At 42.8% G+C, this 19,581-nt stretch overlaps 2 protein-coding genes and 1 long non-coding RNA gene across 7 annotated transcripts in view; 2 read left to right on the top strand and 1 right to left on the bottom strand.

Annotated features, from left to right (window-relative positions):
- The window catches only part of DMXL1 (Dmx like 1), a 146,007-nt gene extending 138,066 nt beyond the window's left edge, over positions 1–7,941 (bottom strand). For 3 of the 5 annotated variants that reach the window (XM_073344772.2, XM_073344775.2, XM_073344773.2), the window contains exon 1: positions 7,613–7,939. In XM_073344772.2, coding sequence (XP_073200873.2) covers positions 7,613–7,699 — 87 coding nt within the window. In that variant the 5' untranslated portion in view covers positions 7,700–7,939. Of the gene's footprint in view, positions 1–7,612 lie in introns of all 5 variants that reach the window. The other 2 variants (XR_012159032.2, XM_073344776.2) reach the window with 2 other exon arrangements.
- LOC140911537 (uncharacterized) lies at positions 7,596–15,057 on the top strand. The gene is made up of 3 exons (XR_013635806.1): positions 7,596–8,130; positions 13,400–13,550; positions 14,928–15,057. It is a non-coding gene; the product is annotated as an uncharacterized LOC140911537 (long non-coding RNA).
- A 1,483-nt stretch (positions 15,058–16,540) lies between these two features.
- LOC144929062 (uncharacterized) lies at positions 16,541–18,583 on the top strand. The gene is made up of 2 exons (XM_078852852.1): positions 16,541–17,286; positions 17,850–18,583. The coding sequence occupies exons 1-2, from the start codon at positions 16,701–16,703 to the stop codon at positions 18,368–18,370; spliced, it is 1,107 nt and encodes a 368-aa protein (XP_078708978.1). The 5' UTR covers positions 16,541–16,700; the 3' UTR covers positions 18,371–18,583.
- Positions 18,584–19,581: the final 998 nt, after the last annotated feature.

Genomic DNA, 19,581 nt, shown 5'->3' with positions numbered 1-19,581 from the left:
CAGAATTCCACTGAAGATCACCTTAACCTCTATTTTGTTAAGTGTCTTCCCCAGCATGGCCCAGTCTACCTTAATGCGTTCTAGTGAAAATCTAGTAGTATCATTTGTTCCCACATGAAGGATAATGAGTGGATTCTTTCCTGCTCCCATTGGGATCGTCTTCAGCCTCAGGTCCACATCCCGTATCTTAGCTCCTAGCAGAAAGCACACTCTTCTGTTCTACATATCAGCTCTGGTGACAGGTCTGTCTGTTGGTAGCCAATCACGTAGCCCTGCTTCTTCCTGGTGTTGGTTTGAGTCTCCGGCCCTCCTTCTGGCTGCAAGTCCTCATCTTCTGTTCTCTGTATTCTTGAGACTTACTTTAGTATTCTCGTAAATACAACTATCTCCCAAACACTCACTTTTTATGCACCCAACTTTACCTGCATTTGTGAATTAGTTCCTCAACTGGATCATTCAGTTCATACCTTGTCACATTTTTGTACTTATGGGTCTGCAACTGATTGTTTTCATAAAAGATAACTTTTGTAGCCAAGAACAGGAATCACCGGTTGTTGATAGTTTCTCCTCGACTTCCATGCCAAGAACTGAGTTCAGGGCTCACCATTTCACATACCATAGCCAATAACTTCATAAACACCTGAAATACTATAAAGAATGCAGTTCCGTACAATCTTTTGCCAGTATAACATGTGTCTGAACAAGCAGGACTATCCCAGTAAGGTTCTTCTAGTATAAACTAGGTCTAAGTGTTAGCGACGTCTCTGTAGTGGAAAGAGAGCCTTTAACTGTAGTTTTGGCAGGTGTAAAGCCTTTCAATTCACCTTTAAAGACTAAAATGTCCCAGGTTATTTGTGGAGTAGTCTGTTCAATGAAACAAGCAGATATTGTTGATATTATCATGCTCCTGGTATGTTTGTTAAACAATGTTTTTAAAACCAATGAACAAAAGCAAACAGGGTAAAACCAGTCAGAACTATGGAAACAAGGATTTTACTAGCTGATGCCTTGCCACCACATATCTGGATTTAGAAAATTATACATCTTTCTGCGTACCTAAGACTGAAAAAAATGAATTTGCATCTGGTATTGGATTTTCACCTCCTTTCTATTTGCTTCTTATCCAACTTCCAGCTATTTTATCCCTGCATCCTAAATTTCTTGAGAGAGGATTAGCAAATGTTTTCCTTTGAAGATAACACTAAGGCAATTTTACAGAACTGTTATCAGAAGCTATTACAGCCAATAATTTAACTGCTACAAAATTCTTTTTGTTTTCTTTGAAGTGGAAACTTTACCTAAGTAACTCCTTAAACATAAGAAAATAAATCTTCTATTGGTGCATTCACATATCTGTAAGAGGGGAGAATTATGTGCAGGAAATTTTTTTTTAAAATTATAACCCTGAACTTGCACATAAAAAATTTAATCTAATAAAGCAATAAATTTCTTATGCTAAATCAGGAAATATGGTGCATAAAATAAAAGGCCCCTTTCCTGCACATGTATGGGACTGACGAGTAACTTTGCGTGACAAGCAACGAGTTAGGCAGGTTATTCCCAAGAGAATCTCAACCAGAAACTTTATGCCAAGCCAAACCATTGTATATATGCTATCTTTTATAAAAAGAGTTTTTACAAGTATTTTTTACATGCATGTAAAATAAAACTGCCTTAATTACCAGACTACAACTATACTGTACATATCTTTGAGGAGGATTCTCCTCCCTACACACACACCCTTTTTTTTTCCCCCCAAAAGAAACCCCGAAGTGTACTGAAAAGGTATTGCAGGTAAAAGTGTAAAGATTTTAAAATATACTGTACTTGAACTAGGAACAAAGCTTTATACCAGAATTCCCCTATTGATTGTGCTTTCAAACGGCATGAAGTACCTATTTTTGTTGGGCTGAACAAAATTAACCTTAAAAATTGTCTCTTGTCCTGCACCACAGATGAGTCCAAGTATGGAAGAAAGTTTAAAAAATTCCCTGTCCCACAATTCAAAAACATAAAAAAGATAATATTAATGTTCCAAAGCTCAGTCATGATGAAGAACTATTGGACAGATTTCAGGCAAGGCTATTTATTAAACGGTTCTCCTCAACCATACGGTAATTACGTGTACATTTTTTATTTTATGTTTTTCTGCTCACACCCAATGTCAGGCAAGAAAGTAAACATTTACCTTGCAGTATTTATTACCTCTCTTTTTCTAGTGATAAAAAAATATTTCATGAGATTGTATTAATTGCTGCAGTATACTCTTTCCTCCAAAATGTATTACATTTTAAACCTGACATCTTAACTTTAATAAACAAGTTTGTAAAAATATATCTTTGAAAGAAATGACTAAATAAATGGAGCCACACCAACAATATTTTCTTTAAGTGACCATTCCAATAATTAAGAGAAAACATAATGGAAGAGAAGTTTCTTCTCCAGTAAAGTACCAGCATTAGAGTAGAGAAATATATAATATGCATATTACCAAGTCATCTGCTCTTTATACTTCCCTGAAATTTCGTAATGACCATTAGAACTTCCGAAGTTCCTCCAAACTCTAGTTTAAACTATTTTTAAACATTGTAGAGTCAACAACTGTAAACTCACTACACAAAAGTAGGAGTTAGCACAGTATAAATATTTTTAAAGGACTGTAAGAGTCATGAAAGCAGAAATAAGTAAACAAACATCTGCAAAGCCATTCAACAAAGACAGCGGTGACTGTATTGATTACACAATTTGAGGCAACACCTTGAACAATGCTTCAGATATTAAAGTAGCATCCACAACAATTGTGGGAGGTAATACGTAAACTTACAGGTCAAGTTGCTTTAAACTGTAGATGTGAGAAAAAGCCAAGTAGGTAGCATTTCGGTGAAGTGCCTTACTTGTTGGCTTACATACTCGTGGGCTCTAAAACAGTAGCTCTCAAACTTTTTTTTACTGATGACCCCTTTCACAGAGCAAGCCTCTGAATGTGATCCCCCCTTATAAATTAAAAACACTTTTTAATATATTTTACACTATTACAAATGCTGGAGGCAAAACGGGATTTGGGGTGGAGGCTGACAGCTCGTGACCCCCCATGTAATAACCTTGAGACCCCATGAGGGGCCCCAACCCCAAGTTTGAGAACTCCTGCTCTAAAACAACAGAGAATTAGTAGTAACAATGATAGTATATACTCTCTGTATTCTAGTACTCAATTCTCATCTTAAGTGTACCGAAGCTAAAAATAGCAAATATACATTAGGCTTCACAAGTTGTCTCCTTTCTTGCCACTTCCTTATTTTAGGTCAGTAACTTTTATAGCCTTCTTCCAAAATTCATGATAGAATTCTAGGCTGTAATGCAGTCTGGTCTCTCCAATGTCCACTGATATCCAGTCCATATACCAAGACTTTGGTCATTGACAGAAGACAACCAGGGGAAGATCACTGCAACAGACATCTTACCAACATAGCTCTCAGGTCTCCGCCGGATATGCCCATATCCACGTAGCATAGCCTCCCTCAACTTGTCTTCAATTGGAGCAACCTTTATTAGATCCTTTACATCATTTCGTTTTCTATCACAGTCTCCAACCATCTCAACAGCTTCATTTGGACAACATACCCATTACTTTTCTAGTGGCTGGCCAACTCCCTGTTCTGTACATTACGATTGTATAAAACTGTGATTTGACCACTCTTAAAAAGATGCCAATAAAGTTATCATAAAGAACTTGGGTCAGCTCCTACCATTTGCACCGAGCAACTTTAGTACGATGCCAGGCATCATTCTGGAGGGCACCATTGTCAGTAACCACTGATTCTAGATATTTAAATTCTCTTTCTCCCCGTGATATCTTTTATGCTGAGTCCTCCTTCAGTTCTCATAGAGTGAATGTTGGTATGACTAAAGTGAAGTCCAGCCTGCTCAAAACTATGTTGCCACTGTTCAAAGTTGGCTTACAGTCTTAATCTTCTGCATATATCACCAAGTCATCAGCAAACAGCATGTTCTAAGGTGCACATATTCTCACTTATCACATGCAAGACAACTGAAAAACAAAAGTGCTCAGAAATTCATGTTCAGTAGAACTTACTAGGTTTTGAATCACTAACACTAGGCGGATACAAGTCGAGGAAGACTTGTATTGAGAACCCATGAACTAGAGTATAATCCATCAGGGGGGTCCAGATGTTTGAGTCACAACTACAATATTGTTTCTGTACTGCTAGTATGATGGAGGTCCAAACTTGAGGCTGACTAGAATTTATGCTTCTGTATTATCACCAAGGCCATTTTCCTGAAATCTCTTCTAAACAACATAGGTAGTCTTTTAGTTCTATTTTGACAGTTAACATGAAGATTTTTTTGGGGTAGAGTGGAAGGGTTAGAAGAACACTGTCTATGGACTAAACACAATTTGTACAAAAAAAATAGCATTTGTGAGCTACTTCTATTTGCAGCCATTTTAAAAACTTCCAATGGTTAATTAAAAATTCAAGTAAAGCTTCATACCTCCCACACATTTAACTCTTCATTTCTAAGTGATCATGGTATAAGCACTAACTGGTAGTGACCTAACTAAGCATAGAAGAATGGCTACATTCCAACCCTTATACATCAATTGAAAGATAAGACATTTCTTTGTAGAAAAGTAACTAGTGGGATCAACTCAACTCAGCTTATTTACAGTACCTTTTTTGTGCTTGTTCAAATAGGTGTGGAGAAATCTGATTAAGTTGTACATCATGAGAACCACCACAACATCCCCCCCCCCCCCAAAGTCAATGAAGGACATTTTTGTTCTCGGGGTTTGAGACTACTGACTAAACATTCCATTAGTAATATGCTTTCCTGCACACCACAAATATATAAAAGATTTAATGCACATATAGGAATTTCTATGATTATATTTGTGTCAAAACTGCTCTTGTAAATAAAGGTCTCTCAAGGTAGTATTACTCAAAACAGTACTGTTTGGCATATTCCTCCCTCTCAAGAGAAAGCTACCACTTCCAGGTCATTATAGAGTTCTACACACTCTTCTAATCAGACAGGCTGCAATACTGGACAGAATTGCTCAGCAGTCATTCTATGGAAGTGATCCTGATAACCTGAAGTTTTAAAAAAGGAACCTAATGTTATTACAAGACAGATCTAAACTTTAGTATAATTAAAAGATAAGATAATTCTCTATTTGTCTCGCTTCTTTACTTTACACAATTAATGTCACTTTGCTGTAAAGGAAATTACACTGTTTTTCACGTACAGTTTCATGCTGCTTGTGAGTCGCACACAGCACAATAGGTAGAGAAACATTTAAACAAATATGGAAATCTGAAAGTTGGATCCAAAAGCAGGTGTAGTACTGTAAGCTACTTTTAACTTTTTTTTTCCCCCCAAATTGATTGAGCTGACTGTCTATAACAAAGCTTTATTCTGATTACTTCCTCTTTTGAGCAGCAACTTGCAGTTCTGAATCTGCAACTACTCAGGAAAATTCCTGTGATGACATGGAGCCCGCATTACTTCAATAGAGGCCTCCCAGATGGAACTCCTTGCAGGATGATCACGGTGTCAGATAGTGAACAAGTATTTTGTTTTCCAATGTTGTCGTTGTTAAAAAACTCAGCAAAGGAGCACAGGAGTGTGCCGAGTATCCACAAACAAAGATTAAAAATGAGTCTAGCAATCGTTCTCCAACAAATTAGGCAGTAAGTTAAACTGGGTGCAAGACTGAAGATATCCCACAGTTTATAGCACTATCTTGGGTGCTGCTGCTCCAGAGCAAAACTGACAAATCTGCTAAATTCTACTTTGGGCCCCTTCTGATACACTGTGTACCAAGCAAAACTGACTAGGTTCCTGACAATTTCATCCAGACAAAGACTTAAGCACAACAACAATACCACAGCATCATTTCATGTGAAAAGATAGGAAAAGAATGAGGATAAGATACTCAGCTGATGAGGCACCCCAAGAAAGAGGGAGCCAAACCAGGGAGAGAAGAGAAATAGAAGAGAATAGTTTACATTTAGACTGAAGATTGAGTCTTTTGAACTCCATAGTCTATTATGATGAGAATACTTATTCAAGTTTAAAGACAAACAAAACTCATATAAAACTAGTCACTCCACTCAACAAAGGGAAGGTAGAATAGTGGGCTTTGGAGAGTGAAAGGATAAAAGAGAAAAATCCTTCTTATGAACAAAAATTAAAAACTGTACAGAAGCCTAATATGTACTTAAAGTGCTATGCACAGTTACTTCCCAGCAGCAGGGTGCATACAAACAGGAAGTTCAGAAATATTAGCTTTAACATCAAGATTTTAGAACATAATTCAGAGTTACTATGCAGCAAAAACAAACAAAAAAAAAAGTGCCTTTCTGAACTTTAAATGTGCTAAAAATAGCTCTATCTTCAAGGGTTTTTTTCTTTGCCACTCTCAAGGACCTCTAATATATCTCTTAGGGCAGGTCTACACTAATGCCTAAGTATCAAAGGGATAGCCGTGTTAGACTAATGCTTAAGTCAATCTAATTTACTCGCTCAGTGATGTGAAAAAGCCTCACGCGCACCCCCGAGTGATGCAAATTTCACACTGTCCACACTGGCTCTATGTCAGCGAGACGCTCTCCCAAACAACACAGCTTCTACTTCTCGCCAAGATGGAGTAATTATGACCACGGGAGAGGGCTCTCCTGTCAGCATAACAAGTCTTCACCAGATGCACTACAGATGTGCAACTGCACCGATGTAGCGCTGTAGTGCTCACTTGCCATTAGTGTCATCTACTCAAAATGAAATAAAACTCAACTGTTAGCTTATGTCAGTGTAAGGACTTTAAAATATTTTACTCATGTTTTCAAGGTGACATTTATGAAATCTAACATGTAGATTCATTTTCTTAAGGCACCACATACTTACCCTTGCAAACTGAAAAGACACTTGAAAGACACTATGTTACATGTATTTTAACATGCCATTGCTCACATTTATATATATTTATTGCTTATAGCTTTTTCACCACAAGCATCATTAACCATGATCTTAAAAAGGGTGTGGATACTTCTCCCCCCAATACGAGTTCTGAACAGGTGTACTACAGGCCTTAAACTATGTAGTGTGTCATCCTGCGTGTGTACGTGGACAGTGCCTAGCACACCGTGGGTGTGCGCTATTGTACGATAATATTAACAGCCGCAACAGAAGCGCAAGAAATGAAGCGTCCCTACTCATCACACTTTCGCAGCACTTTGATCTCATCAGCTGCGCTGCGCTGCTCCCCCGCCTCTCGTGTCATGTGTCCCCTGTGCACCTGAACCAGCCCATGCCAATCCCACCCCTCCCGGACGCAACCAGCTAGCGACCTGGTTCCCGGCTAGTTCAGGCCACCCTGTGTGGGTGCAGGACGGACGGGGCCGGGAGAAGAGGAGTCTCGTCCCCAGCGGGAGGACAGGACGGAGCGAGTGGGAAGCGGGGGGCCCTGGGCCCGGGGGGGGGGGCGGTCAGCACCCGGGAGTAGCCCTGGGCACGCGGGGGGCTGCCCGGCAGACTGCAGAGGCCCCGCCAGCGGGTGGCTCGGGACAGCTGGGCAGCCCGGCCCGGCACTCACCGTGAGCGGCTGCTCGTGGAGGCTCCCCACGGAGAAGCAGTTGTCCCCGGGGTTCACGGCGCCGGTCAGCACCTGGTGCAGATTCATGGCGCAGAGAACGCGGGGCCCGGCTGGCCTCACTGCAGGCGTCCGGGCGCCAGGCTCACGGTCCGGCCGCCGGGGCGGCAGCGAAGGCTCCACAGCCGCTCGGCCGCTCTCGGTCCTGCAAGCGGCGAAGGCGGTGGCACATAGCTCGGGGCGGGGCCTCACAACCCCGCCTCCCCGCAGGGCGGGTCACAAACGCAGCCCCCCTTCCACCGTGCTCACCGCCTCCGCCGGCACCAGCGGAACAGAACAAAAACGAAATATCGCGAGACTCTGCTCTAGTGACGTCATAGGCTTTCCTGTAGCGGCGAGTGTGCCAGCCCTACCCAGAGACTGGATGTGCGGCGGAAGGTGTTCTCTGCGCGTGCGTGGAAGTAAACTTACGGAGAAAGGAACGTCGGGGGAGGCTGGTTGTCCAGGGAAGTATGGATGGGGTGTGTACGCATGCTCACTAGAGATTTTGATGCTGCTGTCGCTGTTCCGCCAGAGCTGCGAGTGGGCACCCGAGGGCGACGTTAAGGGGATGGAACGGGAGCGTCACAGCGGGGCGCGCTCGCTTGTGCGGTTAACAAGCGCAGTGGCGGTGGCGTTGCCGCATCGGTGTTTTTCCCGTGCGGATTGACCCAGCCTGGGGGGGAGGGGTTAACCAGAGGGCGCGATTTGAAAGTATCTCTGTCAGGTTTCAGAGTAGCAGCCGTGTTAGTCTGTATTCCCAAAAAGAAAAGGAGGACTTGTGGCACCTTAGAGACTAACCAATGTATTTGAGCATGAGCTTTCCTGAGCTACAGCTCACTTCATCGGAGGCATCCGCTGTTAGTCTCTAAGGTGCCACAAGTCCTCCTTTTCTTTTTATCTCTGTCAGTGGCGGCTGTTGCTGTGCTGTTAAGAGTTATTAGAAAACCCACTTCCAAACCTCTGAAGTCTCTCTCGTTCCATGTGCCACACACTGAAAGCTCCGCGTCTGCTAGAAGGGCCCTGGAACTATTGGAGGGATATAAATGGGGAAAAATGCTTCCTGTGTCTAGGGTAACCAGATAGCAAGTGTAAAAAAGAGATGGGCAGAGAGAGCGAGAGAGGGTTGTCCTGGGGTGTTTGCCCCTCCTTTTTATAGTGTCAGTCCCTCTTTGAAAAAGTATTTCCAGTTGACAATCAACAGACAGGGTCTGGCGGAGGAATGAGACCTCATGCTGCTTCTGTTCCAAGATGTAGATCTCCTTGCCGCTCCCCCTTACTTGACAAAGAACGGCCACTTGATAGGTGATGGTGCATCAGTTTGTTGACACCTGGCTGGGGCATCTGTTTGCCCTTTATCTTTTATAAACTGGTTTAGGCCATGTCTACACTACAGACTTTACAGCGCACAGTTGAACCACTACAGCTGTGCCGCTGTAAGGTCTCCCGTGTAGCCACTCTTTGCCAGCAGGACAGAGCTCTCCTGTCAGCATAATTAAACCACTCCCAACGAGCAATGTTAGCTATGTTGGTAGGAGCGCCTCTCCTACTGACATAGTGCTGAGCAGTTGTGCTGGTGAAACTTATGTCAATCAGCGGTGTGTTTTTTAGCTACGCCCCAGACTTATCTGGGAAACATCATGATTTCAGCTTATGTTCATAAGTTTAAACATCATATTGCTACATGCATTTTACCATAATATTACTAATCAGCAAATTATGAGTTTTCAAATGATACATCACAAGGCATGCCTTGTACAAAAATTAGTACAATAATGTGTAGGGTGTGAATACAGGGGTGCATTCTGTCACAGGGCACCTGTCTATACCAACCAATAGAAGACCATAAAAACACTAGAGCACATGTAAAGTATGCCTGGTTTGCAGTAGGTGCTGTGAGTAATGGTGTTCATGTACACCAATCTCACATTCCCCATATAAGTAAACAGTATTGACTACACCAAATGTTCAAAAATCCTAAATCAGGCTCACCAAAAATCATAAGATTACATAAAGATAGTAGATTTGTTGTTCTTTTTATTTTCTCCTGCTTTCTGAGCCTTTAGAGTGCACAAGGGTCACATTTTGAAGCTTTCGCCGCAGCCATGAAGGCTAGAAACTTACTTTTTCTTAGGGCTGTCAAGTGATGAAAAAAATTAATCGCGATTAATCGCAGTTTTAATCCCACTGTTAATAATAGAATATTATTTATTTAAATATTTTTGGATGTTTTCTACGTTTTCAAATATATGATTTCAATTGCAACACAACATACAAAGTATTCACTGCTCGCTTTATATTATTATTTTTTATTACAAATATTTGCACTGTAAAAAAGAAACAAAAGAATGGTATTTCAATTCACCTCATACACGTAATGTAGTGCAATCGTTATCATGAAAGTTGAACTTACAAATGTAGTACTATTTTTTTATAGAACTTCACTCAAAAATAAAACAATGTAAAACTTTAGAGCCTACAAGTGTACTCAGGCCTACTTCTTCTTCCTTCTGTAGAGGAGTCGTGGCTTATGGAAGGGGAAGGATTTTTTTTATCTCAGAAAGTCAGTATTCTGAAGGGGGAGGGGTGTGAGTTGTGCAGGAGAAGGGTGGATTCTTGATGCTACTCCTGTTGGGTTGGGTTTCTAAGCTTCCCAGACTTGCATACTTTCCAAAAAGGAAGAGAGTTTCATCTTAGAAACCTGCATTCAGTGTTCAGGGGGAAGCAAGCAATGAAGCATGATGGTGAGGGAGGAGTCTTGCTCTGCTTCTGGAAGGCTGATTTCTGGTACTGGGCTCACCAGGCTCGCCTCCTTTTACTGAGCTAGGTGGGTTCCCTTCAGCTGAGTGAGCCCTTGTTTGCAACAGAGGGTGGATTTTACCTCAGGGACTTGGCATGTGGCAGGGGAGGAGAGGTTGGTGCAGGGAGGCTGAGTTCACCAGGCCCCTGTTTTCTATGGGGTACCCCCTGGAGCGAGGGGCTGATCAGGAGCGATGGGGCATGGTGCAGAGGGGTGGGGTGTTGGTCCTCAGAGCAAGGGGCCAGCCATCGGTAATGAGGCATGGCATGGAACGAGGGACTGGGTGGGGTCAATGGGGCATTGCATGGCCAGGATCCCTACTTCTCACCGGAGCCAGGCTGGGAACCACTTCCTCTTCTCTGCTCTCCTCTTCTCACCCTCTGGAGGCGGATTGGGTTACTGTGCCTGACCGCACACATTCAGGTCCCTCCACAGTCGATGCCTCTCTCCCAGCCCAGAAGTATGCAATTAACACAGTTAAAAAAATTAACATGTTAATTTGGTTTTCAGTTCATCACAGGCATTAACTGTGATTAATGGAAAAGCCCTACTTTATCTTTAAGAATGAAGGCTGAAATCATCACATATCATCACATATCCACTTGACTCCAGAAGTTCGGGCTTTAAGGGCCACGATAATTATCATGAGAATCATGACAAAATCATGAGAATTGGCAACACTGAGTAAATATTAAAATAGGTTGGGGGAGGCCACCTACTTATGGTGAATTTATAATCACTACCAATCTCAACAGTAGTATTATTATACCTTTTACTAAAACCTTGTCTGTATTAAAAAAGAAACAACCAAACAGATCTCTGTTTTTCTCCAAATTTGACACAAAATCTGTTATGTAATGCATGGTTCTCCAGTTTCTGCCAATTAGTAAAGGACCCTTTTTCTCTGTACATTTAGTGGCAATGGCAAACATACGCTTTCATACTTGATGTACCTACAGATATCCTTATACTATCATCTCCCCTTGATTAGTTTTTCAACACAGCTTTAATTTCTCCTACTGTTATGTTAGCAATTTTTGCATGTGTTCTTCAGATACTGTAGCTCCTGTATCAGTTTCCATTCTCATGCTCACATTATTTCTGTTCTGTTTAATCTAACATGGAGTATTTCAGTCTTGTTCTTCACAACAAAGAGTTCTGGGGAGTGGTTTAAGTAACAAGCGTCTTATTATGGACAGGCGTAATTTGTATAACAGATCCTTCCCTATTCACACAGCTGGGCAAAAATGCTGTTGGAGGAAAAATTACTCCTTTTGTTGTATTATTTCCCCTCTGTGGCAAAAGAAGCCCAGCTTACATATCATCTCTTTTTACCCAGCTCCTGCACTTCACCTCATTTAAACACAAGGAAAATAAGGCCATTGCAGAGAAGCTAAATTAATTCTGTGCATCCGTCTTCATTGCAGAGAATGAGAGGGAGATTCCCATGCATAAGCCATTCTTTTTAGGCAATCCTGGTAATTACAGGATGGGAAGCCTGACTTCAGTACCAGGCAAACTGGTTGAAACTATAGTAAACAGAATTATCAGACACATAGATGAACATGATATGTTGGGGAAGAGTCAACACAACTTTTGTACAAGGAAATCATATCTCACAAATCTGTTAGGATTCATTGAGGGTTTCAGCAAACATGTGGACAAGAAAGTCCCGCACCAAAGGCTCTTAAGCAAAGTAAGGAATCCTGGGATAAGAGGAAAGATCAACTCATGGATCAGTAATTGGTTAAAAGATAGGAAACAAAGGTTAGGAATAACTGGTCAGTTTTCACAGTGGAGACAGGTAAATAGTAGGGCCTGCCAAGGATCTGTACTAAGACCAATGCTGTTCAACATATTCATAAATGATCTGGGCAAATGGGGTAAACAGCAAGGTGACAAAGTTTGCAGATGATACAAAATTACTCAAGATAGTTAAGTCCAAAGCTGACTGCAAAGAGTTACAAAGGGATCTCGCAAAACTGGGTGACTCATCAAGAAAATGTCAGATGAAAGTCAATATTGATAAATGCTAAGTAATGCACATTAGAAACTTAATCCCAACTATAAATACAAAATGGTGAGGTCAACTAAATGTTACCACTCAAGAAAGATATTGGAGTGACTGTGGCTAGTTCTCTGAAAACATCTACTCAATGTGCAGCAGCAGTCAAAAAAAGCTAACAGAATATTAAGATCCTTTTGAAAAAGAATAGATAAGGCAGAACATGTAATGCCACTATATAAATCCATGGTACGTCCACTTGGATACTGAATACTTGAATACTGCATGATAAATTGGCATGTTCTGTTCATTCCCTCGGAAGCATCTGGCACCAGCCACTGGGGGAAGACAGGATACTGGGCTAGATGGACCATTCGCCTGACCCAGTATGGCCATTCTTATGTTCTAAACAAAACAAACTACTGATCTGGTTAATGTAACATTGCAAAGCAACCAAAACAAGAATCCCTCCCACTTTCTGATCTCTTCCTAGTTCCAGAGACACTTGCCATTTTTCCATCTAGGCTGGCTTTTCCTTCCTTTATATGATGTGTAGGTAGAGGTATTCTCTCACACTGCCATACTTTCCTCTCGCTGGACTCAAAACACCAAAGTTATATCCATTATTCCTTCCAGAATGAGTTCCTTTTTCAGGAGTTCAAGTTTGTTGGGGGTTTATAGTTCTTTAAGCATCTAAGTCAATACCCCCCAGTTAATATCACCTAGTTTTTAAACGGAACACATACATCTTTTGAGAATGCAAATATCCCTTTCCTAAGAAGTGTTAGGGGGGAAAATAGTGACTTTTCAATATCACTGAAAACAAATACTGCTGAAGTCTTTGTACATAATCTTAAAAATCTTTACCCTTTTTCATCAAAGTGGAAATAGTTCATTTTTTCATGCATGATTATTTTTTTCCTTTCTTTCTCCTCCTTTCTTTTAGAGATGTTTCCTTCATGGCTGTCACACTGATCACTCTGTTGTTTCTGAAAGAATTCCATCACAAAGATCCCATCAAAAATGTCCTGTCAATTAATCCCACCAAAATGATCTCATCCTCAGCACTAGTGATTTTATTATGGCTCCAGAAACCAGTAAGTTTTGTAATGTACTACACTGACTTTAATTGGATCAGAACAACAAAACAGTAAAAAACAAAAAATATCATTAGAAAAGGTCCTTCTTTACAAATTACATCAACCCCACTTAATTCCTGGGTTCAGTCTCAAACCAACTCCAGCTTCAGCTGATATCAACTGATAAATCTTTTGAACTCAGACAACCCAGAATCTTCCAGACATTAAAGGTGTGGTAATCATGTCACCATAGTTCTTTAAACTCTGTTCACTACAGATGTGTGACACATATATGACTGACAACACGATGTGCTGTGGGATAATGGTGCTCATGCAAAATAATCCTATCTTCCACTCACAAGTATTTAATTTTAGAAAGAGAAGAAGTCAGGATATCAGAACACAAGAATGAAACAAGGGTTAGATTTATTAACAGTTGCTTTATTAATCTAGATCAGGGGTCTGAAACTCAAATGATCACGAGGACCACATGAGGACCAGTCCATTGGCCCAAGGGCTGCATCACTGACATCCCCCCTTGCTGCCCCCGCCCCCACTCCACCCCTTCCATGAGGCCCCGCCCCTGCCCTGCCTCTTCCCACCCCTTCCCCTTCCTCACTGCCTGCCTGCCCTGGCCCCATGCCACTCTGCTCTGCTCCAGGAAGCAGCCAGAACCACGTCCCTGAGGGACAAGGCGCAAAAGGCTCCACGTGCTGCTCTTGCCGCTCCTCCAGGTACCTCCCCGAAGCTCCCATTGGCCATGGTTCCCCGTTCCCGGCCAATGGGACCTGTGGGGGAGGTACCTGGAGGAGGGTGCAATGCACGGAGCCTTCTGCCTCCCCCACCCCCGGGGCTGCAGGAATATGGTTCCGGACACTTCAGGGAGCAGCGCGGGGCTCGCGGCACCACGGGGTAGGCAGGGGGGCGCGGGGAGCTTGGTGGGCCGCATGAAAAAACCCCGTGGGCTGCGTGTTTGAGACCCCTGATCTAGACCTAACTGGAATACTAAATGGCATGTTTACAACTGGAACACTTTAAAGTGCTGTTATTGTCTGAAAATTGGAATAATCTTATTCAATAGATGTGCTCCCTGTACATATTTAGAGTTATATCTGCTTAGTGCACTAAAAAAATAAGTTTATTTTTATGTTTGATAGCAATACATTGCAAATACTGCATTTTGAAGATGTAAATCACTATAAATGCTACATATTAGTATTATTTATTAATTCAGGAATTTATTATTGGACTCTGCCAAATTTAAATTCTTAGCTCTTGCCAGTTTGATGCTACAGCCAGTACAAAAAAACCCACACAATTTCTTTTAATACTTAGAAAAAAGTGTACTTTATACATTGCTTTGCTGTTAAAAATATCTATGCTGTTTTTGCTCAGACTTTGAAAAACAAAACAAAAACCCTCTTCAGAGAACAGAAGATGACTGATTCAGGAAGTTAGTAACAACTTTAAAAGCAGTACAAAGTCTGTTACTTTCATGTAAGTTTTTCATTAGTACATTTCACTTGAGGTTGAAGATGAGCTTCTACTAGCAGTTCAGAAAGAATGTGTCAGGAAAAGAAAGTCAGATGAGAATTTGAAATAATCATCTTCTATTTTGTAATCAAAACTATTTCTAAAAAAAGAAGACCACAAAATGATGATAATGTTCTTGAGGTTAGTACAGTAGGAAGTGAATACCTTTGTTAATTATTTTTATTTATGCATGCACAATGCTGAATATTTGTAATCTGTAGTTAATAATGAACATTATTTTAATGAGTCATTCCTTAACTGGAACAAACTCATTTACGTGAATGACACACAAACAGCTCTGAAAGAAGCTAGCATTTTATTTGGCATGTTTAGTACATGACAACTATACTGTTAAAGGTCTGTATATAAGTGGCCTGGCTACCAGTCCTTCTCTCAGTGAAAGTTTCTAATATGCCAGGCCATGAGCTCTAACTGATAGCTCCCTATAGAACTGTCCTGCAGTCCAGAATAACCAAAGTGCTATGCACTCCAGTCTCATTCCCTCCTACCTCCAATCCCTCTTTCTCATCCTTGACAGAACCATCTGCATACCTCCATATGGAGATTGTTAGATTTGTGGCAACACTGGATCAAATCTTGGCTTAATTGAAATCAATCACAAAATTCCTGTTAACTTTCATAGGGCCAGGATTTCACCCACTGCCCCTACATGATGGGAATCCCTTGCAGGAAGGTTTGCCTGGGTTCTGGTCCCCTTATGCAGCCACAGTGGTATAAAAGAGCCAAAATAGCAGGGCTTACATCTTAAGTATAGAATGTATAAACACTCAGATATTTGATAGGGTGGTTCTGAACAGTCAACCATTTTGCAAAATATTTATCTTTCTCTGAAACAGAGAGGCAAGAAGCTTACTGTGTTCATTTCTTCTGTACTCTGTGTTGCAGAACTTTAGCCTGCGGCTTTGGATGACATTTGCTACCTTTTCTATTGCTTTCTTATAATGTAAGCTGTGTTAAAACAGATCATGTTGTCATACTTCTAAGTATTTTACATGAAGTAAATTCATTTTTTACATCAATCATCTCATATAACCTCTTCCTTTGGACAGTGGCAGGGAGATGAATGTTTGCATTGGGTTCTTTTTCAGAAGATATTAGTCACAGTGCTGTGATTTATTCACGTACTCTTTTCTAGTTTTGGTGTTGTTCACTTTATAAGATTAGAGTGCCTTCTTCATCAGACTGTTTCCAGGGGAAAGGGTTACTGCTGTAAGATTCTCTTGCTGCTTAAGAAGTAACAGTTTAACAAGTGCTTCTACTTTTCCCTTTTCTACAATTCCTAGGTTGAATTTAGCAGCGTTAAATCGATGTAAACCTGCACCCGTCCACACAATGAAGCCCTTTATTTCGACTTAAAGGGCTCTTAAAATCGATTTCCTTACTCCACCCCTGACAAGTGGATTAGCGCTTAAATCGACCTTGCCGGCTCGAATTTGGGGTACTGTGGACACAATTCGATGGTGTTGGCCTCCGGGAGCTATCCCAGAGTGCTCCATTGTGATCGCTCTGGACAGCACTCTCAACTCAGATGCACTGGCCAGGTAGACAGGAAAAGAACCGCGAACTTTTGAATCTCATTTCCTGTTTGGCCAGCGTGGCAAGCTGCAGGTGACCATGCAGAGCTCATCAGCACAGGTGACCATGATGGAGTCCCAGAATCGCAAAAGAACTCCAGCATGGACCGAACGGGAGGTACGGGATCTGATCGCTGTTTGGGGAGAGGAATCCGTGCTATCAGAACTCCGTTCCAGTTTTCGAAATGCCAAAACCTTTGTGAAAATCTCCCAGGGCATGAAGGACAGAGGCCATAACAGGGACCCGAAGCAGTGTCGCGTGAAACTGAAGGAGCTGAGGCAAGCCTACCAGAAAACCAGAGAGGCGAACGGCCACTCCGGGTCAGAGCCCCAAACATGCCGCTTCTATGATGAGCTGCATGCCATTTTAGGGGGTTCAGCCACCACTACCCCAGCCGTGTTGTTTGACTCCTTCAATGAAGATGGAGGCAACACGGAAGCAGGTTTTGGGGACGAAGAAGATGATGATGATGATGATGAGGTTGTAGATAGCTCACAGCAAGCAAGCGGAGAAACCGGTTTTCCCAACAGCCAGGAACTGTTTCTCACCCTGGACCTGGAGCCAGTACCCCCCAAACCCACCCAAGGCTGCCTCCTGGACCCGGCAGGCGGAGAAGGGACCTCTGGTGAGTGTACCCTTTAAAATACTATACATGGTTTAAAAGCAAGCATGTGAAAGGATTACTTTGCCCTGGCATTCGCGGTTCTCCTAGATGTACTCCTAAAGCCTTTGCAAAAGGTTTCTGGGGAGGGCAACCTTATTGCATCCTTCATGGTAGGACACTTTACCACTCCAGGCCAGTAACACATACTCGGGAATCATTGTAGAACAAAGCATTGCAGTGTATGTTTGCTGGCATTCAAACAACATCCGTTCTTTATCTCTCTGTGTTATCCTCAGGAGAGTGAGATAGAGTGCTTTTCTTCAGGGGACACTCAGAGGAGCCCATTCCTGCTGGGCTGTTTGCCTGTGGCTAAACAGAAATGTTCTCCGCTGTTAGCCACAGGGAGGGGGGAAGGTTGAGGGGGTAGTCACGCGGTGGGAGGAGGCAAAATGGGACCTTGTAACAAAAGCACATGTGCTATGTACGTAATGTTAACAGCAAGGTTTACCCTGAAAGAGTGTAGCCACTGTTTTATAAAATGTGTCTTTTTAAATACCGCTGTCCCTTTTTTTTTTCTCCACCAGCTGCATGTGTTTCAATGATCACAGGATCTTCTCCTTCCCAGAGGCTAGTGAAGCTTAGAAAGAAAGAAAAACGCACTCGCGATGAAATGTTCTCCGAGCTCATGCTGTCCTCCCACACGGACAGAGCACAGACGAATGCGTGGAGGCAAATAATGTCAGAGTGCAGGAAAGCACAAAATGACCGGGAGGAGAGGTGGTGGGCTGAAGAGAGTAAGTGGCGGGCTGAAGACAGGGCTGAAGCTCAAATGTGGCGGCAGCGTGATGAGAGGAGGCAGGATTCAATGCTGAGGCTGCTGGAGGATCAAACCAGTATGCTCCAGTGTATGGCTGAGCTGCAGCAAAGGCAGCTGGAGCACAGACTGCCACTACAGCCCCTGTGTAACCAACCGCCCTCCTCCCCAAGTTCCATAGCCTCCACACCCAGACGCCCAAGAACGCAGTGCGGGGGCCTCCGGCCAACCAGCCACTCCAACACAGAGGATTGCCCCAAAAAAAGAAGGCTGTCATTCAATACATTTTAAAGTTGTAAACTTTTAATGTGCTGTGCTTAAAGTGCTGTGTGGCATTTTCCTTCCCTCCTCCACCACCCCTCCTGGGCTACCTTGGTAGTCATCCCCCTATTTGTGTGATGAATGAATAAAGAATGCATGAATGTGAAGCAACGATGACTTCGTGACACCGCAAGCGGTGATTGAAGGGAGAAGGGGCGGGTGGTTAGCTTACAGGGAAGTAGAGTGAACCAAGGGGCGGGGGGTTTCATCAAGGAGAAACAAACAGAACTTTCACACCGTAGCCTGGCCAGTCATGAAACTGGTTTTCAAAGCTTCTCTGATGCGTACCGCGCCCTCCTGTGCTCTTCTAACCGCCCTGGTGTCTGGCTGCACGTAACCAGCAGCCAGGCGATTTGCCTCAACCTCCCACCCCGCCATAAACGTCTCCCTCTTACTCTCACAGATATTGTGGAGCACACAGCAAGCAGTAATAACAGTGGGAATATTGGTTTCGCTGAGGTCTAAGCGAGTCAGTAAACTGCGCCAGCGCGCCTTTAAACGTCCAAATGCACATTCTACCACCATTCTGCACTTGCTCAGCCTGTAGTTGAACAGCTCCTGACTACTGTCCAGGCTGCCTGTGTACGGCTTCATGAGCCATGGCATTAAGGGGTAGGCTGGGTCCCCAAGGATACATATAGGCATTTCAACATCCCCAACAGTTATTTTCTGGTCTGGGAATAAAGTCCCTTCCTGCAGCTTTTGAAACAGACCAGAGTTCCTGAAGATGCGTGCGTCATGTACCTTTCCCGGCTTGGTGCTCCGGTGCCAAGATAGGGATATGGGTTCCGTCTATGGCCCCACCACAGTTAGGGAATCCCATTGCAGCAAAGCCATCCACTATGACCTGCACATTTCCCAGGGTCACTACCCTTGATATCAGCAGATCTTTGATTGCGTGGGCTACTTGCATCACAGCAGCCCCCACAGTAGATTTGCCCACTCCAAATTGATTCCCATTTGACCGGTAGCTGTCTGGCGTTGCAAGCTTCCACAGGGCTATCGCCACTCGCTTCTCAACTGTGAGGGCTGCTCTCATCTTGGTATTCATGCGCCTCAGGGCAGGGGAAAGCAAGTCAAAGTTCCAGGAAAGTGCCCTTACGCATGCGAAAGTTTCGCAGCCACTGGGAATCGTCCCAGACCTACAACACTATGCGGTCCCACCAGTCTGTGCTTGTTTC

This window comes from Lepidochelys kempii, chromosome 5 (genome assembly GCF_965140285.1).
Source record: "Lepidochelys kempii isolate rLepKem1 chromosome 5, rLepKem1.hap1, whole genome shotgun sequence".
NCBI lineage: Eukaryota > Metazoa > Chordata > Testudines > Cheloniidae > Lepidochelys > Lepidochelys kempii.
Note: the sequence above shows the minus strand (reverse complement) of the source record. Positions and strands in the feature narration are given on the sequence as shown.

What these genes read in the sequence shown, in the direction of transcription:
- LOC144929062 (XM_078852852.1), top strand. Translation starts at nt 16,701, where the DNA reads ATGCAGAGCTCATCAGCACAGGTGACCATGATGGAGTCCCAGAATCGC. An exon ending in AGGCGGAGAAGGGACCTCTG is followed by an intron (nt 17,287 to 17,849) that starts GTGAGTGTACCC and finishes TTTCTCCACCAG; the next exon opens with CTGCATGTGTTTCAATGATC.